The following is a 20,559-nucleotide window of genomic DNA, read 5'->3' on the forward strand; positions in this document are numbered from 1 at the left end:
GGAAGACCTCCTGAGTTCTTTTTTAAAATTATGATATGGGATCTCTTATTATCCACTTGCAAGGACAGATAAAGTCTCATTTTAATATAGAAAAGTTACAGTACAGGAAGAGGCCATTCAGCTTGTGTCTGCACCAGCCGAAAAATAAAAAATAAAAACTAGCTGCCCATTTCACCTTTCAGCACCCGGTCCGTAGCTTTGCAGGTTACAGCACTTTAGGTGGAGATCCAGGTACCTTTTAAATGAGCTGAGGGTTTCCACCTTCACCACCAAACCAGGTAGCAAATTCCAAACATCCACCACCCTCTGGGTGAATAAGTTTTTCCTCATGTCTCCTCTAATCCTTCTACCGATCACCTTAAACATCAGATCTAAAAGTTAGCATCTCCAACAATACAGCACTCCCTCACTACTGCACTGGAGTGGCACTTTAGATTACATACTTATGTTTCTGGAGTTGGGCTTAAATGTACAGCTATCTGACTGGGGTGAAAATGCTATCCACTGATCCAAGGCTGGCATTCAATGTGCATTGATAAGAAATTACTATCACGATCATGCTCAAGCCTTTCTAGAATCTTCTTTACACTGCAAATGCAAAACAAAAATACCCACACATTTATCACTCTGTACATGATTTTATTTTTGATTTTTGTCAGAAATTACAGCAATATATTCATAAATACCTAATTACTACATTCAACAAATAATATATTACATTACAATAAATCCAAACAATACACTTAAAACATAATTTTCACAGCATCAGCACCCCCCCCACCTCCACCTGCACCCCCAATTATAGTGGAGGTCTCATCTTCTCCCTCAAAAGAAAATGATATATCGAATGTGCACAGGCTGTAACAGAAGTGCAGAGCTAAAGTCCAATCTAACCAGTGGCAGATTTATAGTTACAATGACCTATAAAGGCAAATCTGCTCGTGAGTAGCAGGTGTGCAACACAGGGAGGTGGGTTATCAGCAGTGGGTCTGATGACTGCAAAGCAGGGATCATGGCTACAAAGGTACACACTATTGTTTGTCAACTCTCTTGTGCTTGACCTCAATTCTCGCCAGGTTTGAGGCCAAAGATAGGACGGCAAGTGATTTTGCTGCAGCAGGTGACTGATTGTTGCCCAGAAACTGGCATTTCCACTGCCCATGGGTATTTATCATGACTAGTTGCAGCATTTCGGTGGCAAACTGCATTAAATATAGAAATTGGGGGTGGTGGGGAATGGACATGGCGCTGTTCAGTGAAACATTGATTCATCAGTCTTAGTGTGAGGGGGCATCTACTTGGTGCCATTGGCATTTGTTTTTGTAGGGCATTTTATTAAATTCTGTGCTAACTCTCAGAAGATAAATCACAATTGGTCTCAACAAGGCTATACTGTGGCACTCAAGATAGATACACGGTTAGAAGCTGGTTAGAGCATTATCTGGAATTGCTCACTTTTTATTTAAGCTCAGAAGAAACTGATATTCTTCTTCGGACTGGCAAAGTTACATGACCCCATCCCCCCCACCCCCACCGGATCTCTGTCCTTGGGTTTCTTACATGGGGTAGGAATGGAACTGTATTTAACTTTATTCCCTCAAGCGCTCACTCCTACAAACAGTGGTATAATCAAGGCCAATTTTTACTCCACCTGAAGATGGCATCTGTGCGATGTTATCCAAGGTAAATGGCATCATAGCCTCAGTAATACTTTACAAGAAGTTGAAGAGTCTTGCAAAACACCAGTTTAAAGATGATGATGTCCCTCAGAAATCAAATTTGCAAAAACCCAACAGATCTTTTAGCTTCCCTATTTTAAAGGGATAGATTGTTTTGATTTTCAGCTAGTATTTTCATATCCATTATACCATAAGGATTCTCTTGCCAGATCAAACAGCTGCACTTCAAACTAAAACCCAAATCAGTTCGAGAGCTTGAACAGTAACTATGCAAAAGTACAAAAGAAGATACCAGCATACCTTATCCCCTAATGAATGAGTGTAAAATACATTGTGTATTCCCTAGCCAAGAGTCCTTTATAGTCGAGAGTGCTGGCTAATGAATAAGTTAACCTTCCCAAGTGAGTGTCCATACACAGTTTGATCATCATTTGCAGTTTTAATTCTAAAATACAAAACCCAAATACTGACTGTTGCTATTCAGAATTAGAGAAATGTTCACAACTGTCTTTCAAAAAAAATGTCAGTGCTCTTGTGATCAAGGAATACAGATTTGATTCAATTGTTATGTTTGGTGCAACTGACTGAGTCTCAATGGCCTTTGGAGACCAAATGCTCACTCGTTGGGTTGGCCTGTACTACTGACCAGCTTTTTTATCATTCAGCGGTCTGGGAAATGGTAGCTATCATGGAGATGCTATGAGTCATAGTCTGCCAAGTTGGACAGATATTGGTCAGGTTAAAATCATTGCGAAGAAAGTAATTGTATTTAGGGAAATTCCAGTAAGGAGGGAAGACACGAGCTTTGCAGCAGTTAATGATCAAATTGAGAACCATTGGATAGTACTTGGGATGATTTACCAGTTAAATGCCAGTCCATGCAGACTAAAAGACATTTAGCAAGCAATCAGATTATCGTGGCATCAAGTATTAGAACAAGGCTATAATGTGTATTGGAAATATACATCTTAAACCCTTGTAATTATTTCCCAGTCTTTGCATAATGCAATGACATATATTAATCAAGTCATGCATCATGATTTAGCTACACTGACAATGATGGCAGTTTCTGTATGTTGGTCTATAGATGCTTTGACAGCCAAGGTAAGTGAATCTAAGGTAACAAATCACATCAAGAGAGAAACCAGCTTGTTGAGATTACTGGTTGCACCCAATATGGGTTTGCAGGAATGGTGGTAAGGCCAGCAACCGAGCCCCAGTACAGCAGTAGTATTGACTGGAGCCACATGGTGGGTGAGAAGGCACCTGTCATGGTCACTGAATAAATGTATTAACTTAGATTGGGTTTGGGGAAAAGGGGGCTTGTCGAAAGGTTCTAACTGTAGCAAATACATTCAAATCTTATAAGTGGAGTGTATGGGTGAGCATGTATCTTTGCTGTACAGTATAAAGCATCCAAAGGAAATCCTTACTATCCATCACAGAATTTCCAAGTTATTAGAAGAAAATTCATTACCTTCATCAGTGCAGAATATTAGCACCATCTAGACTTCAACTTCTAAAGTTGAAAAGCAGTGAGAATGGTATCCTTGCCTTTCCCTGCTATACTCCACAAGCACTGATGGGCTACGCTACGGTCCCATGGGTTACCAGCCACCATCCGGTACCTCACTCAAGTTCTTTGTCTTGTGTGGCAGTGTGCGTCAGAAGAGTTTTACAATGTGTGGGAGCTCAGCTTCTATCCTTGCCCAACATTCATACACACATTTATTCTGAGCATAATGGTGATCAGGAGCAGGAACTCAGGCTGATTTTCCCTCACTCAGGACACGCGTCGAGTTTCTACTCCTGGCCCAGCTTGGCATCGTGCATCAATCTATAACCTTTCTAATGCACATGGCTCAGTATCACATTGAGAAGGTTGCATCCCGACTGTGCCATTTGGTGAACGTTCTATCTTTACAAGCAGGTCAAGCCTGATGAATGAAGGGGAATCTATTGGTGGTTTGACGTATTACCTCTCCATCACAGAACATCGATGGAGGGTCTGGATTGTTTGCAGTGGAAGACGGGTAATGTAATGAGCTCTCCCTGCAAATACAATAGGAGCAACATATGGCACAAGACTCATTCAGGAAGTGCTGCAATCTGACACTGGGGGCCAAAAGTCCAAGTGATTGGCAGCAGCACTCCCAGGTACAATTCACTTAGCACTTTCAAGTAAAAACCCTCTGAAGTGTCTCAGCTCTTAGGGCGTCTGATTTTTGTTTCCTTTAACCTCTTAGCAACCCATACTCATTAAAGAAAAGCACAGTTCAGCCAGTAGATTGTTGGCTGTGCCTCTTAAGCAAGATAGAATAACTACTGTAAATACTTGCGGGGGGGGGGGGGGCGGGGAGGTGGGCAGGGAAACAGGGGTAACAGAGTCCCATCAGTCTCCTCCTCCCCCTGTTGTTTTATATGCTATGTGCTGAGGTTAGGGAAACAGGAATACCAGATAACAATTTGGTGCTTTTTAAAAACAATGTTCTTAGCCAAGTCGAATTGTGGCTTAATATCAGACTAACCATTCCCATTAGCTCTCCGTTTCAACAAACCTTTATTCTGAAACACCGCACTAACTAAAATAGGATGGATGAGCTTCTTTGAATCTTATAAATGTAGTGCCAATTCTTCTGTGTGGGTAGTGGGAGTATCTATTGTCCCTCACGTAGGGGGAGGAGGCATAGTTGGAGGACCTATCCTCCCTCACACAGGTGGAGGGGAGTATCCCTAAGACAGAGACTCTGAATACTTTTTGTTTAAAATAGAAAGAAAAGCTCTTCTGTGAGAAATACTGCTGAATGCTACACCCACCCTGGACTAAAGCCTGGAATCTTTGCAGACAAGTGGACTCATTTGCAGGGTCACAGGTTTTGAATGAATAGTAACAGATATATTTAAATTTTCCATCCTTTAATTTTCCATGCCCATCCATGAAGAAAGGCTCAAGGTTAAAAAGCCAACCTTGGGTAAAGTGTGGCACCGTTTATATCTTGCATGGAAGAAGGGCTTGAAAACATGAATCATAGAACATTAATACCCATAGAAATGCTTTCCTTTCCCCTCGCCTCTAGATACTGTACTTAATGCCTCAATTTTATGAGTTTCCAAAGTTGTTTTCTGATGGGACTTTGATCTTGCATTAACGGGAAGGGAGTTTAGAGATTATGGTTACAATGGGTCACATATCTCACAGTACATCATTCTCTTAACTCAGACCCATTATAAAGATGTTACTGGCCCAATCGAGTGGCTGAGTGTGAGGGGGAGCCAAGAATGCACATTTAACCCCTCCAATACTAGGATGTAACAGTCAACCATCAATTGCCAAAGAGTGAACAATCCCCCAAGTGCACACCGCCACCTTGGTCAATGCTCTACAGCTCGATGTGGAGAAAAAGGAGAGGAACATTTAGAAGTTATTTCTCGTATTCAAAAATGCACCATTGGACAGGGAGAACCAAGTGGGTGTTTTCACGAGTGCGCCTTAAATGGGAAATTTTCCAAACACGCCGACCACATACATGCCTTTCAATTTCAACGAGCGCTATCTTTCCAAGCGTTAAAATGGGGACATTCTTTTTCACTTTACACGGAGGGGATTGAGTGGCCCATTAGAGGCGAGTGCAAATTAGGTACGGAAAAAAATTACAGTACAACAGGAGAAAAGATAAAGCAGCTGATACAGCCACAAGTCGCAGAGGTGCTCGTCTGACCCAAGCACGTATAAATAACAGGGAAGGGAGGGACGGGGACATGGGGTGGGGTGCCAGCAGAGGCTTTGCATCCTCTTGTACAGGAATCTTAATCTGGTGCTACATGAAAACTAGAGTGACAGCACATGCACCAGTGAAAACGACCTCGCTCTCCATATTTTTTTGGATTTTTTTTTTTAAAAAAAAAACACTTCAATTTTTTTTTGTCCTGACCAGCAGCAGTACGAACACTAAAAGCAAGATATTTGCCAAAGCAGAAACATATTAAAAATGGCAAGCTTTAATAACAATAATTAAAGTAATAAAAACATACAAAATCTGTTTTCATTTATATACAGTACAAGGCAAAGCACCTCTTTTGTGAAAAATCCTTTTTATTTATTTTTAATTAAAAAAACCCCTGCCCTTTAGGCTGTCATCTTTTTTAATGCACACACTCAGCTCTGTAACATGCATCTCTGTGATTTAAAAGACTCTGGTTTAAAAAGGTACCTTCAATTGCCTTAAGTGCATTTTTCGGTTTTATAAAAAGCCTAATCATCCGAACGAGTCTCGAACTGTTGTACTGCGGCCTGGTTCAGTTGCAGCACAAGTTGGGGCCTGGAGGAGAAGCCGGTATTTTGGGTGATTTTTATTTTTCGGGTTGGTGGTTAGGGGGTGCATGGGGAGTGGGCAGGAGATCGCCAAGGCTTACAGCAGAAGGTTTAACGGAGGGGTTTCTGAGAGGAGAGGTGGAGAGCAAGGTCCTTCAATCAAACATTGTCAGCATTCGTGGCATTTTTCCAATGGATTAGGCTCTTCCGTTTCTTGTCTTTTGGGCTACAGGCATCCGTGCGAGAGATCCAACGGTTACTGCTTACTGCCCGCAGTGCTGTGATAAGCCACTCGAGCAAAGTAGTACAGAAAACTGTCCAGTCAGCATGTACATTGGATATATTAGTGTTGGCTCTGGAGGTCAGAATTAAGTCTTCCCCCCACCACCCCCCCCAACCTCTCTAAAAACCAAACTGACCTTTTAAAAGGGGTCAGGGGAAGCGGGGGGACAAAATAACGACAATCAGATATTCAAACAGGCTGAAAATAAAAAGGTTTCCTTAAGCAAATTTATGTAAAAATAGATCCAGAAGTCTCGTTTCGGTTGCATTGCAATGTTCGTTCAGAAAGGCTGATTATCCATTTACCCTTCGCTTCATATGTGGCACGTTTCCTTAGGTCTTGCCTAGAGTATCGATTCCAATGGGAATATTAAATACCAGGATAATAAAATAGTTTCTCTATGCTGTGGCCGAGCTAACAGGGGGGTCACCTTGGGTAGGACTTGAAGTAGCTTCTAGACCAGTGCATCGTCGGCAGTGCAAGGCACTTTCTTAAATGGTCCAGTTCGGATTGGAGTCTTTCCCTTTCTGAGGCAAGTTTCTGTTTCTGAGCCAGAAGTTCCTGCATTTCAAAGAAAACCAGATGCACATTGTAACCAATGATCAGAATCACTGTTCAGAAGTTGCTTGACCTTGAATTCTTTAAAGTTACTTAACTTCTGCCCATGTTCCTACACTTGTTCACACAATTGGTAGTTTTTGTGAAATATGTGAGCACCTGTATTACTTTCAGGTTTTGAATTAAAAATGCGAAACGCAAAAGGAACTTCTGGACTTGTTGCTCATAACCCATATTATTCTGACTCGGGCCGTATAAATGGTTCCCTCATCGTCACGGGGTCACCATCCTGGAAATTTCCACTTAGCACCAGTGTGGGACCACCATGAACTCAAGCACTGCAGGGATTCAAGGAGATAGTCCACAGCCGTCCTTTATTCTAGAGATGGGCAAAAAATGTGTCACCCAGATTCCCAGAAATTTGCACCTTGAAGCATTGGGAGTGGCCAGCCAATGCATTTAGATCCCTGAATGGACACAAGAACTTAATGGCTCCCATTTTATTCCCTCCCATTTTATTCCCTGGTCTCCTGATGGCAATCGCTGTGGCTAGTCTCACAGGTCAGTGGCTTCCTGACCCCTCCAAATTCTGTCCACCATCTCCAAGGCACAAGTCAGGAGTGTGATGGAATACTCCCCCCTTGCCTGGATGAGTGCAGCTCCAACAACACTCGAGAACTCGGCACCATCCAGGACAAAGCAGCCCGCTTGGTTAGCACCCCATCCACAAACATTTACTCCCTCCATCACCGACGCATAGTGGCAGCAGTGTGCAGAAGGATAAGGGCAGCAGATGCTTGGGAACACCGCCACCTGCAAGTTTCCCTCCATGCCACATGCCAGCCTGACTTGGAAATACATCGCCGTTCCTTCATGGTCATTGGGTCAAAATCCTGGAACTCCCTTCCTAACAGCACTGTGGGTGTATCTACACCACATTGACTTCATCGACTCAAGAAGGTAGCTCACCACCACCTTCTCAAGGGCATTTAAAGATGGGCAATAAATGCTGGCCAAGCCAGTGACGCCCACATCACATAAATGAATAAAAAAAAACTGGGATCTGTAAAGACTTCCCAGAGGCTTTTGTGAAATAACGCAGTCATGCTTACTGAGCAGGATAGACAGGCTCATGCATTGAAAAGAGGGCAAACCCATCTCACTGATGCCTCAAAGCAAAACCCAGTTTTCTTAAAAGCATATATTAAGACACTCTTTACATGCAGTACCTTCATATAATCAGTATTCTCTAATATTACCATTTAGATAGGGGGCCCATGATTATTAATCCATCTGAAAAGGGGGCCTTGGTTCAAAAAGTTTCAGTATTGCTGCCCTGGGCTGTGGCTATTCTTCAGGTGGTACTCTCAGATGGTGAGGCCATTTGATTGTGCACCAAACCCCTCCCTCATTCCACATCCAGCCAGAGTGACCAGAAGCATGAACCATGGCTACTTCACAACCCCTTCCCACCTCACTTAGTAGCCCAGGGACACTGAGGCTAAGTATTATATCCCAAACTACTCCCCCGCCACCCGCCCCCCAGTCCAATCTGTACACAATGAAGTAGAACCTGCGTCCTGCGTATTCAGGGCATTTGTCAACTTGGCTGTCATGGGATTTATAGGATCATAGAATGGTTGCAGCACAGGTGGCCCTTGACCCTTCATGTCTGTGCCGGCTGTTTGCATGAACAATTCACCTACTGCCGCTCTCCGCTTTTTTGCCATAGTCCTGCAAATCTTTCCCCTTCAGATAATGATCCCCATCTCTTTTGAAATCCAGGCTTGAATCTGCCTCCACTACACTCTTTAGATTGATAAACATTCCAAACAGCCGACTATGAAATCAATGTTCATAAAGAGACTTTCGCCACTTCATGATGGGAGATACAATTTCATTTTTCAAAGAAGGGGGGAATGTTCGGGATTAAGCTTGTCCAGTGAAAAAAGTCTATTCATGGTTCAAAGCTCCTCATATCTATTACACAGGGTGGTAATTTGGCATGTGTCCAATACCTTCGAGTGGGCAGCGGTCTCTTTAAGGGTTGCTGACTGGTCACATCGCTCAACACAATAGGTGAAACACGTTGTCGACTGCTGAACCATCGGCCCTTGAAAGCTAGATCAGGTTCCCAATGGGTTAATGAGGCAGCATTTTCTGCTGCTCTGATCTGCCCATTTCAAAGACCTCCCCAAGATGCTCGGGGTAAATTCTGCACCCCAATCTTCCCATGCTGTACCCTCCTATTCCTACCAAGAGAATTTTTATAAAGCAGTACTCACCGACATACTGAGGGAAAGCTGTTCTGCCGTCAGGCTAAGGTTATAGTGAAAAGTTTCCAGACGCCTGCACTGGGCCTGTAGAATTTGCCTCTCGACATTTTGTTCTGAAATTAAATGATAATTTTGGAGTTATTTCATTTCTTAAAAGCATAAACTCGCCACCGAACTGTTGGCACGCTGCTGTAACACAAGAGATTGATGAGTCCCGGAACTCTCACATTAATACTTGAAACAGACAAGGGCAATACAAGGCCATTCAGCCCTTTAAGTTCATGCCTTCGAAGGAAGTTTTTCTTCTGATGAGGATGCAAGGTTTGTTTTCTTTGATAAAACCCTTTGCGTTCTCCCCAGGTTTCCTTCCACTCCCGAGGGCACTGACCCGTCCTGGGGTTATTGGTTGCTCTCTGATACCGCATCATTATTGGGTATTGGTTGTCCTCTGATTGGGTATCTCAGGAAAGTGGCCATTCATGATGTGAGACAATGAGTGTTTAAAGAGTGTTCAAATATGGGGTTACTGTAGCTGACTCTATTCTTGCTCCCATCTGATGCCATTATGCAAGCACAGTATTGATACCTGGCTGATTTTTTTTTTTTTTACATCCAGTTTACCAACATCTGGAATGAGATGAGCTAACTTAGCTTGGACTGAACCTGGGATCTTTTTGTACTATGTGACTGTGTCCCAAGCCCAGCAGTGTCTTTATCAACTGAGCCATCACAATAGCAATCACTACACTCTCCTTTTCTGACCTCATTGATACAACTGAACAAACTTTCTCACCCAAATACCTGATCCCATTAAGAAACCTTTACAAATATTGTGCAATGAATTCAAGGTGGAGAACAGCAATTTATTGTAATGGCTCTTTAATGATGTGACAGGAAGTCTAGTGGTGCAAGTGATAGCATCTCTATCTCTGGGCCAGAAGTTCCAGGTTCAAGTCCCACACCAGGACTTGTTGGCCATGGAAGGAGTGTTTATACTCACTGGACTGATTAATCAGCCTGACAATCCTTCCATTATCTCCCTGCTATACCCCAAAGGGGATAAAAGTGTGTGTGAAGATGCGCTAAAAAAAAGTGACCCAAGAAGCATCGCCTCTGACTAAAATGATAAATAAACAAATGAAATATCAGGCTTCAGCATAAATACTAATCTACTATCAAATGAGTATTATTTCAACAGCATCTTCCAGCTCCATAGCCCTTGTCGCCGAGGCTCAAGAGCTGCAGCTCCAGATCGTCCACCATCCTGTCTTGGACACACCTTACCTCTGTCGTTCTGGGTCAATACTTTGGAATCCTCTACCCAAGCCCATTGGAACAGCATTAGCGGCACATGGATGGGCTAGTTCAATGGAAGGTTTTACCACCACTTTCCCAGGGTCACATGGAATGGAAAAACAAGGCTTGCCCATTTCTCGAGAAATGATTTAAATATGAGACTGTGATTCAAAATTGGGGCAGTCCTGTCAATTGCTTGGTGGAAACCTTGTTGAACCCTGTGCCTTAGATTAAACCTGCACTGTGTACAGAGCACAACCTGGTTACACAAACCAGTCATCCCCAATATTCACTCCAAGGGGAGAGTCCTCAGAAGGAATTACATACGAGAGCGTTTGACGTGTACAGCATGTTTCTTTCACAAACGCTCCCAATGATGATTTGGTCACTAGAAAAGATGGCAGCAGATATGGCTACTTTTGGTCCACGGATGTAATTAAAAAGGCACCATCTTGGTCCACTTGGTGGCACTCTCACTTGAGAGTCTGAGGGGCGTGAACTCAAACCCCACTCCAGGACTTGAGAATGTCAGTAAGAGAAGCTCTGAGGGGTTGCACCTGTGGATGAGATATTGAATCGATTTCCAGCTTCCTGCTCTGGCATTGGTAGATCCCTAGGCACTTTTCACAGAAGATCAGGGAGATCTCCTGGTGTTTCGTTGACATTCCTCCGCTAGTGAGCGCTACCTTGCTGTGGGAAAAATGGCTGCTGTTGTAAGCCTAGTAACAGTCACTGTGAATCATACTCAAGAGTATGGAGAAATGTGATAAGCTGCTAGATCAATGCAGATGACTATTCATCCTTCTGGGCTCGAATGTTAAGTGACTTGTTTTAACTTTAGTTTCTTTTCAAGCAGCAGAGTTGATTTCCCTGATGCAAAGCCCAGGCTGACACTCCGTGCAGCTCTGAGGGAAGGCTGCCTTATTGGCAGCAACGGCCCGTGAGTGAGGGAATTAAGCCCAAGCTCTGCGGTTTCTCTGGAGCAGTAACCAACTGAGGACTGTGGGTTGTGGTTAGAGCAGTATGGCCCGAGTGCTGTTTGGGCAGTGAGAGGGAGGAGGAGAGTGTACTGCGGTTCAACTGACCTCGTTCACTCACCTCACTGAAATGCACAATTCCTGCCCATGGTTGTGGCAGGCTCAACAAACTACACAACACAAATTGCTGGTGTGTACACTGCTTGGCAATTTTGCTTCACTATTTCATGGGATGGGAGCGTCAATGGCAAGGCCAGCATTTATTGTCCATCCCCAGTTTCCCTTGAGGATGTGGTGGTGGTGGAGGGGATGGTGGCGTAAGTGTAATATGAACATATGAATTAGGACCAGGAGTGGGCCATTTAGCCTCTCAAGCCTGCACTCCCATTTGATAAGATCATGACTGATCTGATTGTGGAATCAAGAATCTAACTCAGCCTTAAAAGTATTCAGTGACCCTGCCTCGACTGCTCTCTGGGAAAGAGAACTCCACAGGCAAACGACCCTCAGAGAATTTTTTTTTCTTTATTCTTTCATGGGATGTGGGTGTCGCTGGCAAGGCCAGCATTTGTTGCTCATCCTTAATTGCCCTTGAACTGAGTGGCTGACTAAGCTATTTCAGAGGGTAGTTAAGAGTCAATCACAATAGCTGAGGGACTGGAGTCACACGTAGGCCTACATGTGACTTCAGGCCCCACAGTAATATGGTTGCTTATTAACTGCCCTCTGAAATGGCCTAGCAAGCCAGCCAGTTGTACCAAACCCCCACAAGCGTACCTTCGACGTATTCCTGGTAAGCCTCAAAGACAGCTTCAATGCCCTGCCATTTTGAATGGAAAGGTCTCGAGTCTTCCTCTTCCTCATCGTCTTCATTGTCGGATTCCTCTTCGCGCTCGCACACCATCCCTTTCCTGGTCTGGGTGGCAGCATGCTGGCCGTTCTGATGTGTAAACAGTGTTCCACTGGCGGAGTGCATCTCTGGAATGTTGTAGCGGACAGAAGCGTCTAGCTTGTGGTTTTGTTCCGCGGTTAGTGTCGCCGTGGTACCTTAAAGAGAAACAAAGGTCAGAAAAAAAAAAAATCAACATTTCGAAAGGATGGGATGATACACTGGGGTAGTAAGGAGGTGGCATCAATCTCGAGAATGCTCACTTTGATGACCTGCTGAACTGCACCTGAACATGAATCAGCACCTTTGACTCATACCGACCAGCAGGTCATCCAAGTGGTCAAGCTCTGGACCTGCATCAGAAAGCCACATTGAGCATCCTGTCCACATCAACCATTTACCTACCAGCACACGCTTGCACACAGAACAATTAGGAGTTTCTGCATTCACACAGAAGCACTGGTTCTAACTGGAGTGCCCTAATCAATCAGCAAACTTGTTACAGACCAGGAATTGACCTTGGCATCTTCCTAGAATGCACTTACTCACTGGGACAGCACAGATCTCGTCTTGTCCAGCTGTTAACGAAATACACATTGTGTAACTCCTTTCTCTCAACTTATTTCGGCAGCTGTTAGTTACCTCCAATTGCCTTGCTTTAATTAACATTCTGTCACTCCCTTTGTCATTCCATTTTATAAGGCCACTTGACATTCAGGCAGCTTAATGCCTTAAATCAGAGTGGTTATACTGATCACGGTGAAACAGGGACTTGCATTCGCTGTTATAGTTTGCCTGTGTTTACCTAGGTTTGAATTTCAGCCAGAAGAGTAAGGCGAACGAGTAAAAAATGTAAACAAATAATCATTTGCAATTACTGCAGGGAGACATGTTCATAACTTCCCTTTGCTAGAAAGGCAGCTGGTTAATTGGATGCTTTGAGAGGGAGCACTCACCTCCATCAGGCTCAGCCCCAGCAGGGGTTTAGCTTCCTGGTGCAAGAAACTGTTGCTAAATCACACAGATTTTACAGGAAGCAGCAATCTATGTGAAAATCATGTGCAGCACTTGCAACCAGTCTCCTCCCCCACTTTCCAACAACCAACTCGTCAAGAGGTAAGGTTGCTGAGGTTATTGAACATGGAAAGAACAAAAGAACTAGCATAAACAGAATTACCTGGAAAAACTCAGCAGGTCTGGCAGCATCGGCGGAGAAGAAAAGAGTTGACGTTTCGAGTCCTCATGACCCTTCGACAGAACTTGAGTTCGAGTCCAGGAAAGAGCTGAAATATAAGCTGGTTTAAGGTGTGTGTGTGGGGGGCGGAGAGATAGAGAGACAGAGAGGTGGAGGGGGTTGGTGTGGTTGTAGCGACAAACAACCACACCAACCCCCTCCACCTCTCTGTCTCTCTATCTCTCCGCCCCCCACACACACACCTTAAACCAGCTTATATTTCAGCTCTTTCCTGGACTCGAACTCAAGTTCTGTCGAAGGGTCATGAGGACTCGAAACGTCAACTCTTTTCTTCTCCGCCGATGCTGCCAGACCTGCTGAGTTTTTCCAGGTAATTCTGTTTTTGTTTTGGATTTCCAGCATCCGCAGTTTTTTTGTTTTTAAAAGAACTAGCATTCCTGTCACAACCTCCAGACGCCCCAAAGCGCTTTACAGCCAATGAAATACTTTAAATGTAGTCATGGCAGCCAATTTTGCGCACAGCAAGGTCCCACAAACAGCAATGTGATAAATGACCAGCTCATCAGTTATCGTGAATGTTGAATGAGGAATATACTATGGTTCAGGACAGAACGCCTGGGAGAACTCCCCTTATCTTTTGAATCTCAGCGAGGGCAGGTGGGCACCTCCTTTAACGTTTCACCCAAAACAGGCCACCTCTGACAGTGCAGCACTCCCTCGCTACTGCATTAGATGCTGTGCTTATGTCTCGGGAGTGGGACTTGAATGCAAAATCTTCTGACTCAGAGGCGAGAATGCTACCACTTGAATGCAATAACATGGTGAGGCCGAAGTGCCGAGTTCTCCTGACGGCTTCGGCAGCTACACGGCAATGGCCTCTCTGGTTCTCAGCTGTGGAGATCACAAGGCGCCTGGTTCAGCGACGGCTCTGTGCAGGGAGGTGGCGATGTGTGGTTGACCCCTATTTGTACAGGGGAGCCCCAGAGGTGGTCCCCAACTCACTTTCCGACAGCAGCCCATGCAACTAAAGCTGTTGGGCTACCCACTTGGTCTGGGCCTCCCTTGGCCGCATGCAAAATAGCGTTGGGGGGGCGCGAGGAGGCTCTTAAGTGGCCAGTAAGGCAACCATAGGCCCAAGGCTGGGCGGGCTGCCTAACGCCTTCATCGCCGCCCGTAAAATGGGAGACAGGTCAGGGTGGGTGGGTAGGCAGCAGGAAAGCCCCCACCCCCTCTAACACCCGCGGGGGAACGATAAAATCCAACCCAATATCTACACAGTCTTTTAAGTTACCAGCTGGTTTTCGGAAGATGCTAAGGGAACAGGGGAATTCACAAGCTGGCTTGGATAGTGGAAAATGACAGGCACACTATTTGGGGTATCCCAGCCATTGGGTGGAATCTCCCCGATCCCCTGGCGGTGGACTTCAAGTTGGGACTGGGAGGAAATTTAGATATGAGGGCAGTGGGTCAGCGATCGACATGTTCCTGCCTCAGAGCGATCTTGCCATTGGCAAAACATCAAAAGCAAAGTCTGTCTGCCTGACAATGGCAGGTGGTTACACGGCCCATATTTAACCGCCCAACTACAGTCCGATTTTGGACAATGCCCGGATTTTGCCATTGAGGCCAAAGTCCAGCAGGTGCCTGAAGGCTGCTTGCCGGCGCTAGGCTAAGGGGAGGCCTCCTGCACTTACCCATCCACTGGTACACAGGGAGCTGTGGGCTGCAGCCGTAGGAGGGGATTCACCGCTACAGGGGTGGCCTGTCAGCCGGGATCACATTTTAATTTAAAAACTAAGTACCTCATCGGAGCGTTCTTGGAGATGGAGGCTCTCGCGTTCTCCCTCAACCTCTGGCAGTGGGGTTGCTGGCCTTCTGAAGGCTGCAGGCCCACAGAGTTGGCAGGCAGCCTCAGGAACCCACCCACTATTCCTTAGCGGCGCTGCTAGCAAGTCAAGAACCAGAAATGGTCCTGCCCCATGATTATTGAATTATTTTTAAATGGTGTAAGATTCTGCCCATTGACTGGAATAGGTGAGGTTCTCAGTCTCCAGTGCCCGCTTGAAAAACAACCCCTAAATGTGATTGTCACAGAATAATGACTCTTCGTTCACAGAGTGTGGTAGCTTTCCACCAACCCCCACCACCACCACCACCATGGCAGAACAATATCAACCCTACCCTTCCCAGGGATATTACTTGAACAAGATAGCAGTTGGAGTCAGCATTGGTTGGGGGGGAGGAGGTGGGGAGTAATTTAAAATGCTGGATAACGGGTGTCACACAGTCAGGTTTAATTTGATGGTTCAAATGGATGTTAAAAATCTCATGGAATTAACTGAAAGTATTCTCCTTCAGTCAACGACATCAAAATACTCACTGGTGTTTGCATGAACATTATAGGTGGAAAATGGCTGCAGAACAAAGTGCATTGCAAAATACAATTAATTGCATGAACTGTTTTTGGATGTTTTGCTGTTTGAATTTAACTTTATTTACCATTAGATATCTATCAGTACATTAAGCCTCATCATAATAATAGTTTGGGGCTATTAGACTGCGACAGATTAGCAGTGAGGTAAACCATACTGATCTAAGACAGTTTAAAGTCGGTGACGCACAATTAGCTGCTGTATTTTCCTTCAGGAGAATAAAGTAGGCATCCGTTCCCGTGATTTATTCCCCCTTACCTTTATGCTTCTGTAATGCTCGTTGTGTGGACTGCAGCACAGACTCGTGGAACTGCTGGGCAAAGTCCTCCGCCATGAACACTTCCCAGGGCTTGCTTTTTTCATTCAGGCTGTGCACAGCAGCAGAGTTCTCCTTCTGCAGGGCCCCCGTGGCATTAGTCAGTACGCTCACTGTTCTGCTCCCAACAGGCCCTTCGAGCGGCCTACTTTTGTCGCTGTGCAGGCCCGGCTCCTTTGGCCTCGCGGTCACCTCCGAGGCTTTAGGCAGCTCTGGTCGGATCGGCTCGGCGCTCTTCCGCAGTTCCGGCAGGGATGGGACAGCCGGGGTGGCACTCGGCGGCCTGTCGGAATCGGCAGCTGAATGCACGTTCGACGAATCGGCCGCGGCAGCTACAGAAGGGGAAAACGCGCAATGAGCTTTAACGTGGGTACTTTCCAAAGTCAGAAGAGAAAATGCTCTTCAGCGTTGCAGGATTCTGCTCAAAGGGCACTCCAGGAGTGAATAGCGGTTTTTGAGAAGGGATTTTATTAAAACAAAAACAGTTGTCTCATCTTTCATCATTGGTGACCAATGTTCCCACTAAGCTGTGTGGGTGCATGGCTCTGCAGTAGCCTGAAAGGGAACACACAAGCCCTGCTCTGTGAGAAATAACAAAGTGTGAGGTGATACACTTGGGAAGGAGTAATTTGACAAGTATTCAATGAACGGCATGACACTAGGAAGTTCTGAGGAACAAAGGGACCTTGGCGTGTGTATCCATAGATCTCTGAAGGTGGAGGGGTGGTGAAAAAGGCATATGGGACACTTGCCTTTATTAATCGAGGCACAGATTACAAAAGTAGGGAGGTCATGTTGGAGTTGTATAGAACCTTTGCAAGCCACAGCTGGAGTGCTGTGTGCAGTTCTGGTCGCCACATTATAGGAAGGATGTGATTGCACTTGAGGGGATGCAGAGGAGATTCACCAGGATGTTGCCTGGGATGAAACATTTAAGTTATGAAGAGAGGTTGGATAGACTTGGGTTGTTTTCGTTGGAGCAGAGAAGTCTGAGGGGTGACCCTGATCGAGGTGTACAAGATTATGAGGGGCATGGACAGGGTGGATAGGGAGCAGCTGTTCCCCTTAGTTGAAGGGTCAGTCACAAGCGGGCATAAGTATAAGGTGTGGGGAAGGAGGTTTAGGGGGAATGTGAGGAAAATCTTTTTTACCCAGAGGGTGGTGACAGTCTGGAATGTGCTGCCTGGGAGGGCGGTGGAGGCGGGTTGCCTCACATCCTTTAAAAAGTACCTGGATGAGCACATGGTACATCATAACATTCAAGGCTATGGGGCAAGTGCTGGTAAATGGGATTAGGTAGGTAGGTCAGGTGTTTCTCACGTGTCGGTACAGACTGGATGGGCTGAAGGGCCTCTTCTGCACTGTGTAATTCTGTGTACAGCCACACAAGTACATTTAGAGGAGCTGCACATTGAATAAAATAGGCCGTGCACAGCAACTAATCTTAAAGGAAACATCAGTGATGTCTGGTACTGCGGTATGGTTCAATTGGTAACCTCAGTGCTCTCCAGTAAACCCACACTCAGGTGGGCAGTCTGTTGTGAGAGTTTGGCCAAAAAATGTCGTGTGGCCTATTTGAGTGCCTCACAGCCGAGCCTGATCCAATCCCCACCAGACATTCACACATGGGCTCATGTTAATGGCTAGCAAGTCCTTCCTTATTCCTCCATTCACCTTTTGCCCAGGGGAGATCAGCTAACCCAGTAGAGACCGGAAGTTGAACCTAGGCTTTCTAGATTTTTAAAAAAAATTATTGGTTTATGGGATGTGGGCATCGCTGCCTAAGCCAGCATTTACTGCCCGTCTCTAAGGGTCAACCACATTGCTGTGGGTCTGGAGCAATGGTAGTCTGGAGCCACATGTAGGCAAGACCAGGTCAGGATGACAGATTTCCCTCCCCTAAAGGACATTAGTGAACCAGATGGGTTTTTGCAACAATGGTTTCATGGTCATCATCAGATTTTTCCAAATTCAAATTTTGCAATCTGCCATGGTCGGATTCGAACATGGGTCAACAGAGCATTGTCTAGGGTCTCTAGAACACTAGTCCAGTGACAATAACACTATGTCACTGCCTCCCCCATCTGTTCGGTTTAGGACTACATTATGCAGTGCTTTGCTGATAGACACCCCGATCTCCACATACAGTTACCGTTCCCAGTGGCCAACAAGCCTCTGGGCCTTAACTTTCCCTAGGCTGCAGGCACTGGGAGATAATTGCACTGCCCCCAATGCTATCCCGGGCCAAGATCAGTTATCTCAACACAAATCAGGGATCAAACCCGGAAGCCCCTGATCAGCCAACTCAGTACCATTGATTTAATCACCAACCACTGGACCACATTACATTAACTTAGGGGTTTGGGCACTCAGCGACCATCACTCTGGCTAAAGGCGCAGAGAAAGGCAAGGCCTAAAAATGCCACGTCAGCACCTCATGTCTGCCTAATCTGTGGTTTGTAGGTGGTGTGATGTGGCATGTCTTCACTTGTGAAATTTGAAGGCCTCCCAAACATTAACCATCGAGCCGAGATACTCTAAACCCCACAGCTACAGGTCACTACGATATTACTCCTGAAATGGAGATCCGCTCCCCCCCCGCCCCCACCACCGAACCCCAAAGCTCTGAACATAACAATGTTATACACAACCCCCTGTAACCTAAGATTTTCTGAACGTCACTGCTATGGTGCCTCGAACATCATCCACATAAACCAAGATGCTCCAAACCCCATGACTCTGGACCACCCCAACGTTACAGAGATGCTCTGATTGTCCAGAGGCCCTGAAGCCTGCTCCAGATTTTAACTGAGATGTAGGGACTCCAATCTCCGTTAAATGCAGGTCACCCCTACATTATCAACGGGGTCACAGCCTTTGGTCAAGTTTAAAACCAGACTGCGACTAAGTTGTGACTTGTCTTGACCATGAAAATTCACTGAAGCCACCTAATCGCTTTCCGTTTATAAGACAGAGAAGTAAATGGATAAAATGGAATTCCAACCCAAAAAGCAGAATGTTATTTTTTGTTCATCAGCAAAATACATTTTTGGGGGAAAAGATGAGGCTGATTTTCTTCTCGGGCTGAATAAGTTGGGGTGGGGGGCAGTGGGAGGTGAAAAGCAATCACGTCTGTGCTTCCTCTCTCACTGGTTTCTTGACAGGCTCATGAGCATAATTTTGGCAGGTTCTACCGGGAAGGGAAAGGCAAACGCTTCGAGGTAAAAGGAAAGAAATAGATGGAGGGAAAGGGAAGGCAGAGAAATATATGGAAAGTGAAACTGAGATGGGCATAGAAAAATGTGTGAATGATGAAGCTGCTTTTGGGTAGTCGATGAGGAGTCCAACATTCCACTCCCCCAGCCCCACCTCACTATAATGCCAGAGGAAAGTCACTCCAAGATGCTATTCCAGCTACATTCAGATTAAACCAGTCTCATAAACTAGTTACAGAAGGATCTCTTGAAGAGGTCAACACTCACCATTCTGAGATGAGCTGGGACTGCTACATGATGGAGGAGCGAGATATTTAAAAGGTGCTTCCGAAGGCCGTGTCTTCTGTTTTATGGAATGGATCATTTCTATTAGGGTCTCCTTTTCTGCGGGCGTGAGAGAGAGAGAAACACCAATAAATAACAAGGTTAGCACTGAGCTTTAAAGAAGTAGAAAATTCAACAAAGAAGTTTGACCATGTGTGATACACTGTCTCTAAAGAGCTGGGGGGTGTTGGTGCTGAGATGAGACAGTAGCCAAGTGTAGGTTTAAGACCCACTCAACATGAAACTCCAAACCTCAGTCTGACTGAGATCAAAGGCGCGCACGCGCACACGCACGCGCACGCGCACACGCACACGCACGCGCACGCGCACACGCACACGCACACGCACACGCACACGCACACGCACACGCACACGCACACACACACACACACACACACACACACACACACACACACCCTACACCCATACTCCCTGCACCCACACTCCCCCAATGCAAATGGTGGAAGGGATGGTTAATATCTTCTGATTTTAGCTGGAAGATTCTTTTAAGGTTTTAATTAACAATACTTGCATTTATATCGCGCCATGATTACATTATCGAAACAGCTCAAAGTACTGCACCTAATTCATTCCTGCTGGCGGCAGGAGCCCTAGTCAAAGTTGACTCAGTAGTAGCACACTCCCATCTGAATGGAGGGAGCAAAAATGAGTAGAGTGGGTAAAACACCTGGAATAGAGAATTAATATGGGAGGAAACTGTCAAGGCTGCCAAACAGGGGTCAGCCATGGCTCAGTTGGCACCATTGTCACCTCCCAGTCAGAAATTCAAATCCCACCTTGGAGGCT

The 20,559-nt window shown here is 45.5% G+C and overlaps 1 protein-coding gene across 5 annotated transcripts in view; it reads right to left on the reverse strand.

Annotated features, from left to right (window-relative positions):
* Window positions 1-622: 622 nt before the first annotated feature.
* gse1 (Gse1 coiled-coil protein) overlaps window positions 623-20,559 on the reverse strand; it is a 604,225-nt gene continuing 584,288 nt past the window's right edge. For all 5 annotated transcript variants that reach the window (XM_041190844.1, XM_041190843.1, XM_041190845.1 and 2 more), the window contains 5 exons: window positions 19,696-19,812; window positions 16,156-16,545; window positions 12,159-12,428; window positions 9,118-9,221; window positions 623-6,835 (listed from right to left, as the gene is read on the reverse strand). In XM_041190844.1, the coding sequence (XP_041046778.1) occupies window positions 6,701-6,835; window positions 9,118-9,221; window positions 12,159-12,428; window positions 16,156-16,545; window positions 19,696-19,812 (1,016 nt within the window). In that variant the 3' untranslated portion in view covers window positions 623-6,700. The remainder of the gene's footprint in view (window positions 6,836-9,117; window positions 9,222-12,158; window positions 12,429-16,155; window positions 16,546-19,695; window positions 19,813-20,559) is intronic.

The sequence above is a fragment of the Carcharodon carcharias genome, chromosome 7 (assembly GCF_017639515.1).
Source record: "Carcharodon carcharias isolate sCarCar2 chromosome 7, sCarCar2.pri, whole genome shotgun sequence".
Taxonomy (NCBI): Eukaryota; Metazoa; Chordata; class Chondrichthyes; order Lamniformes; family Lamnidae; genus Carcharodon; species Carcharodon carcharias.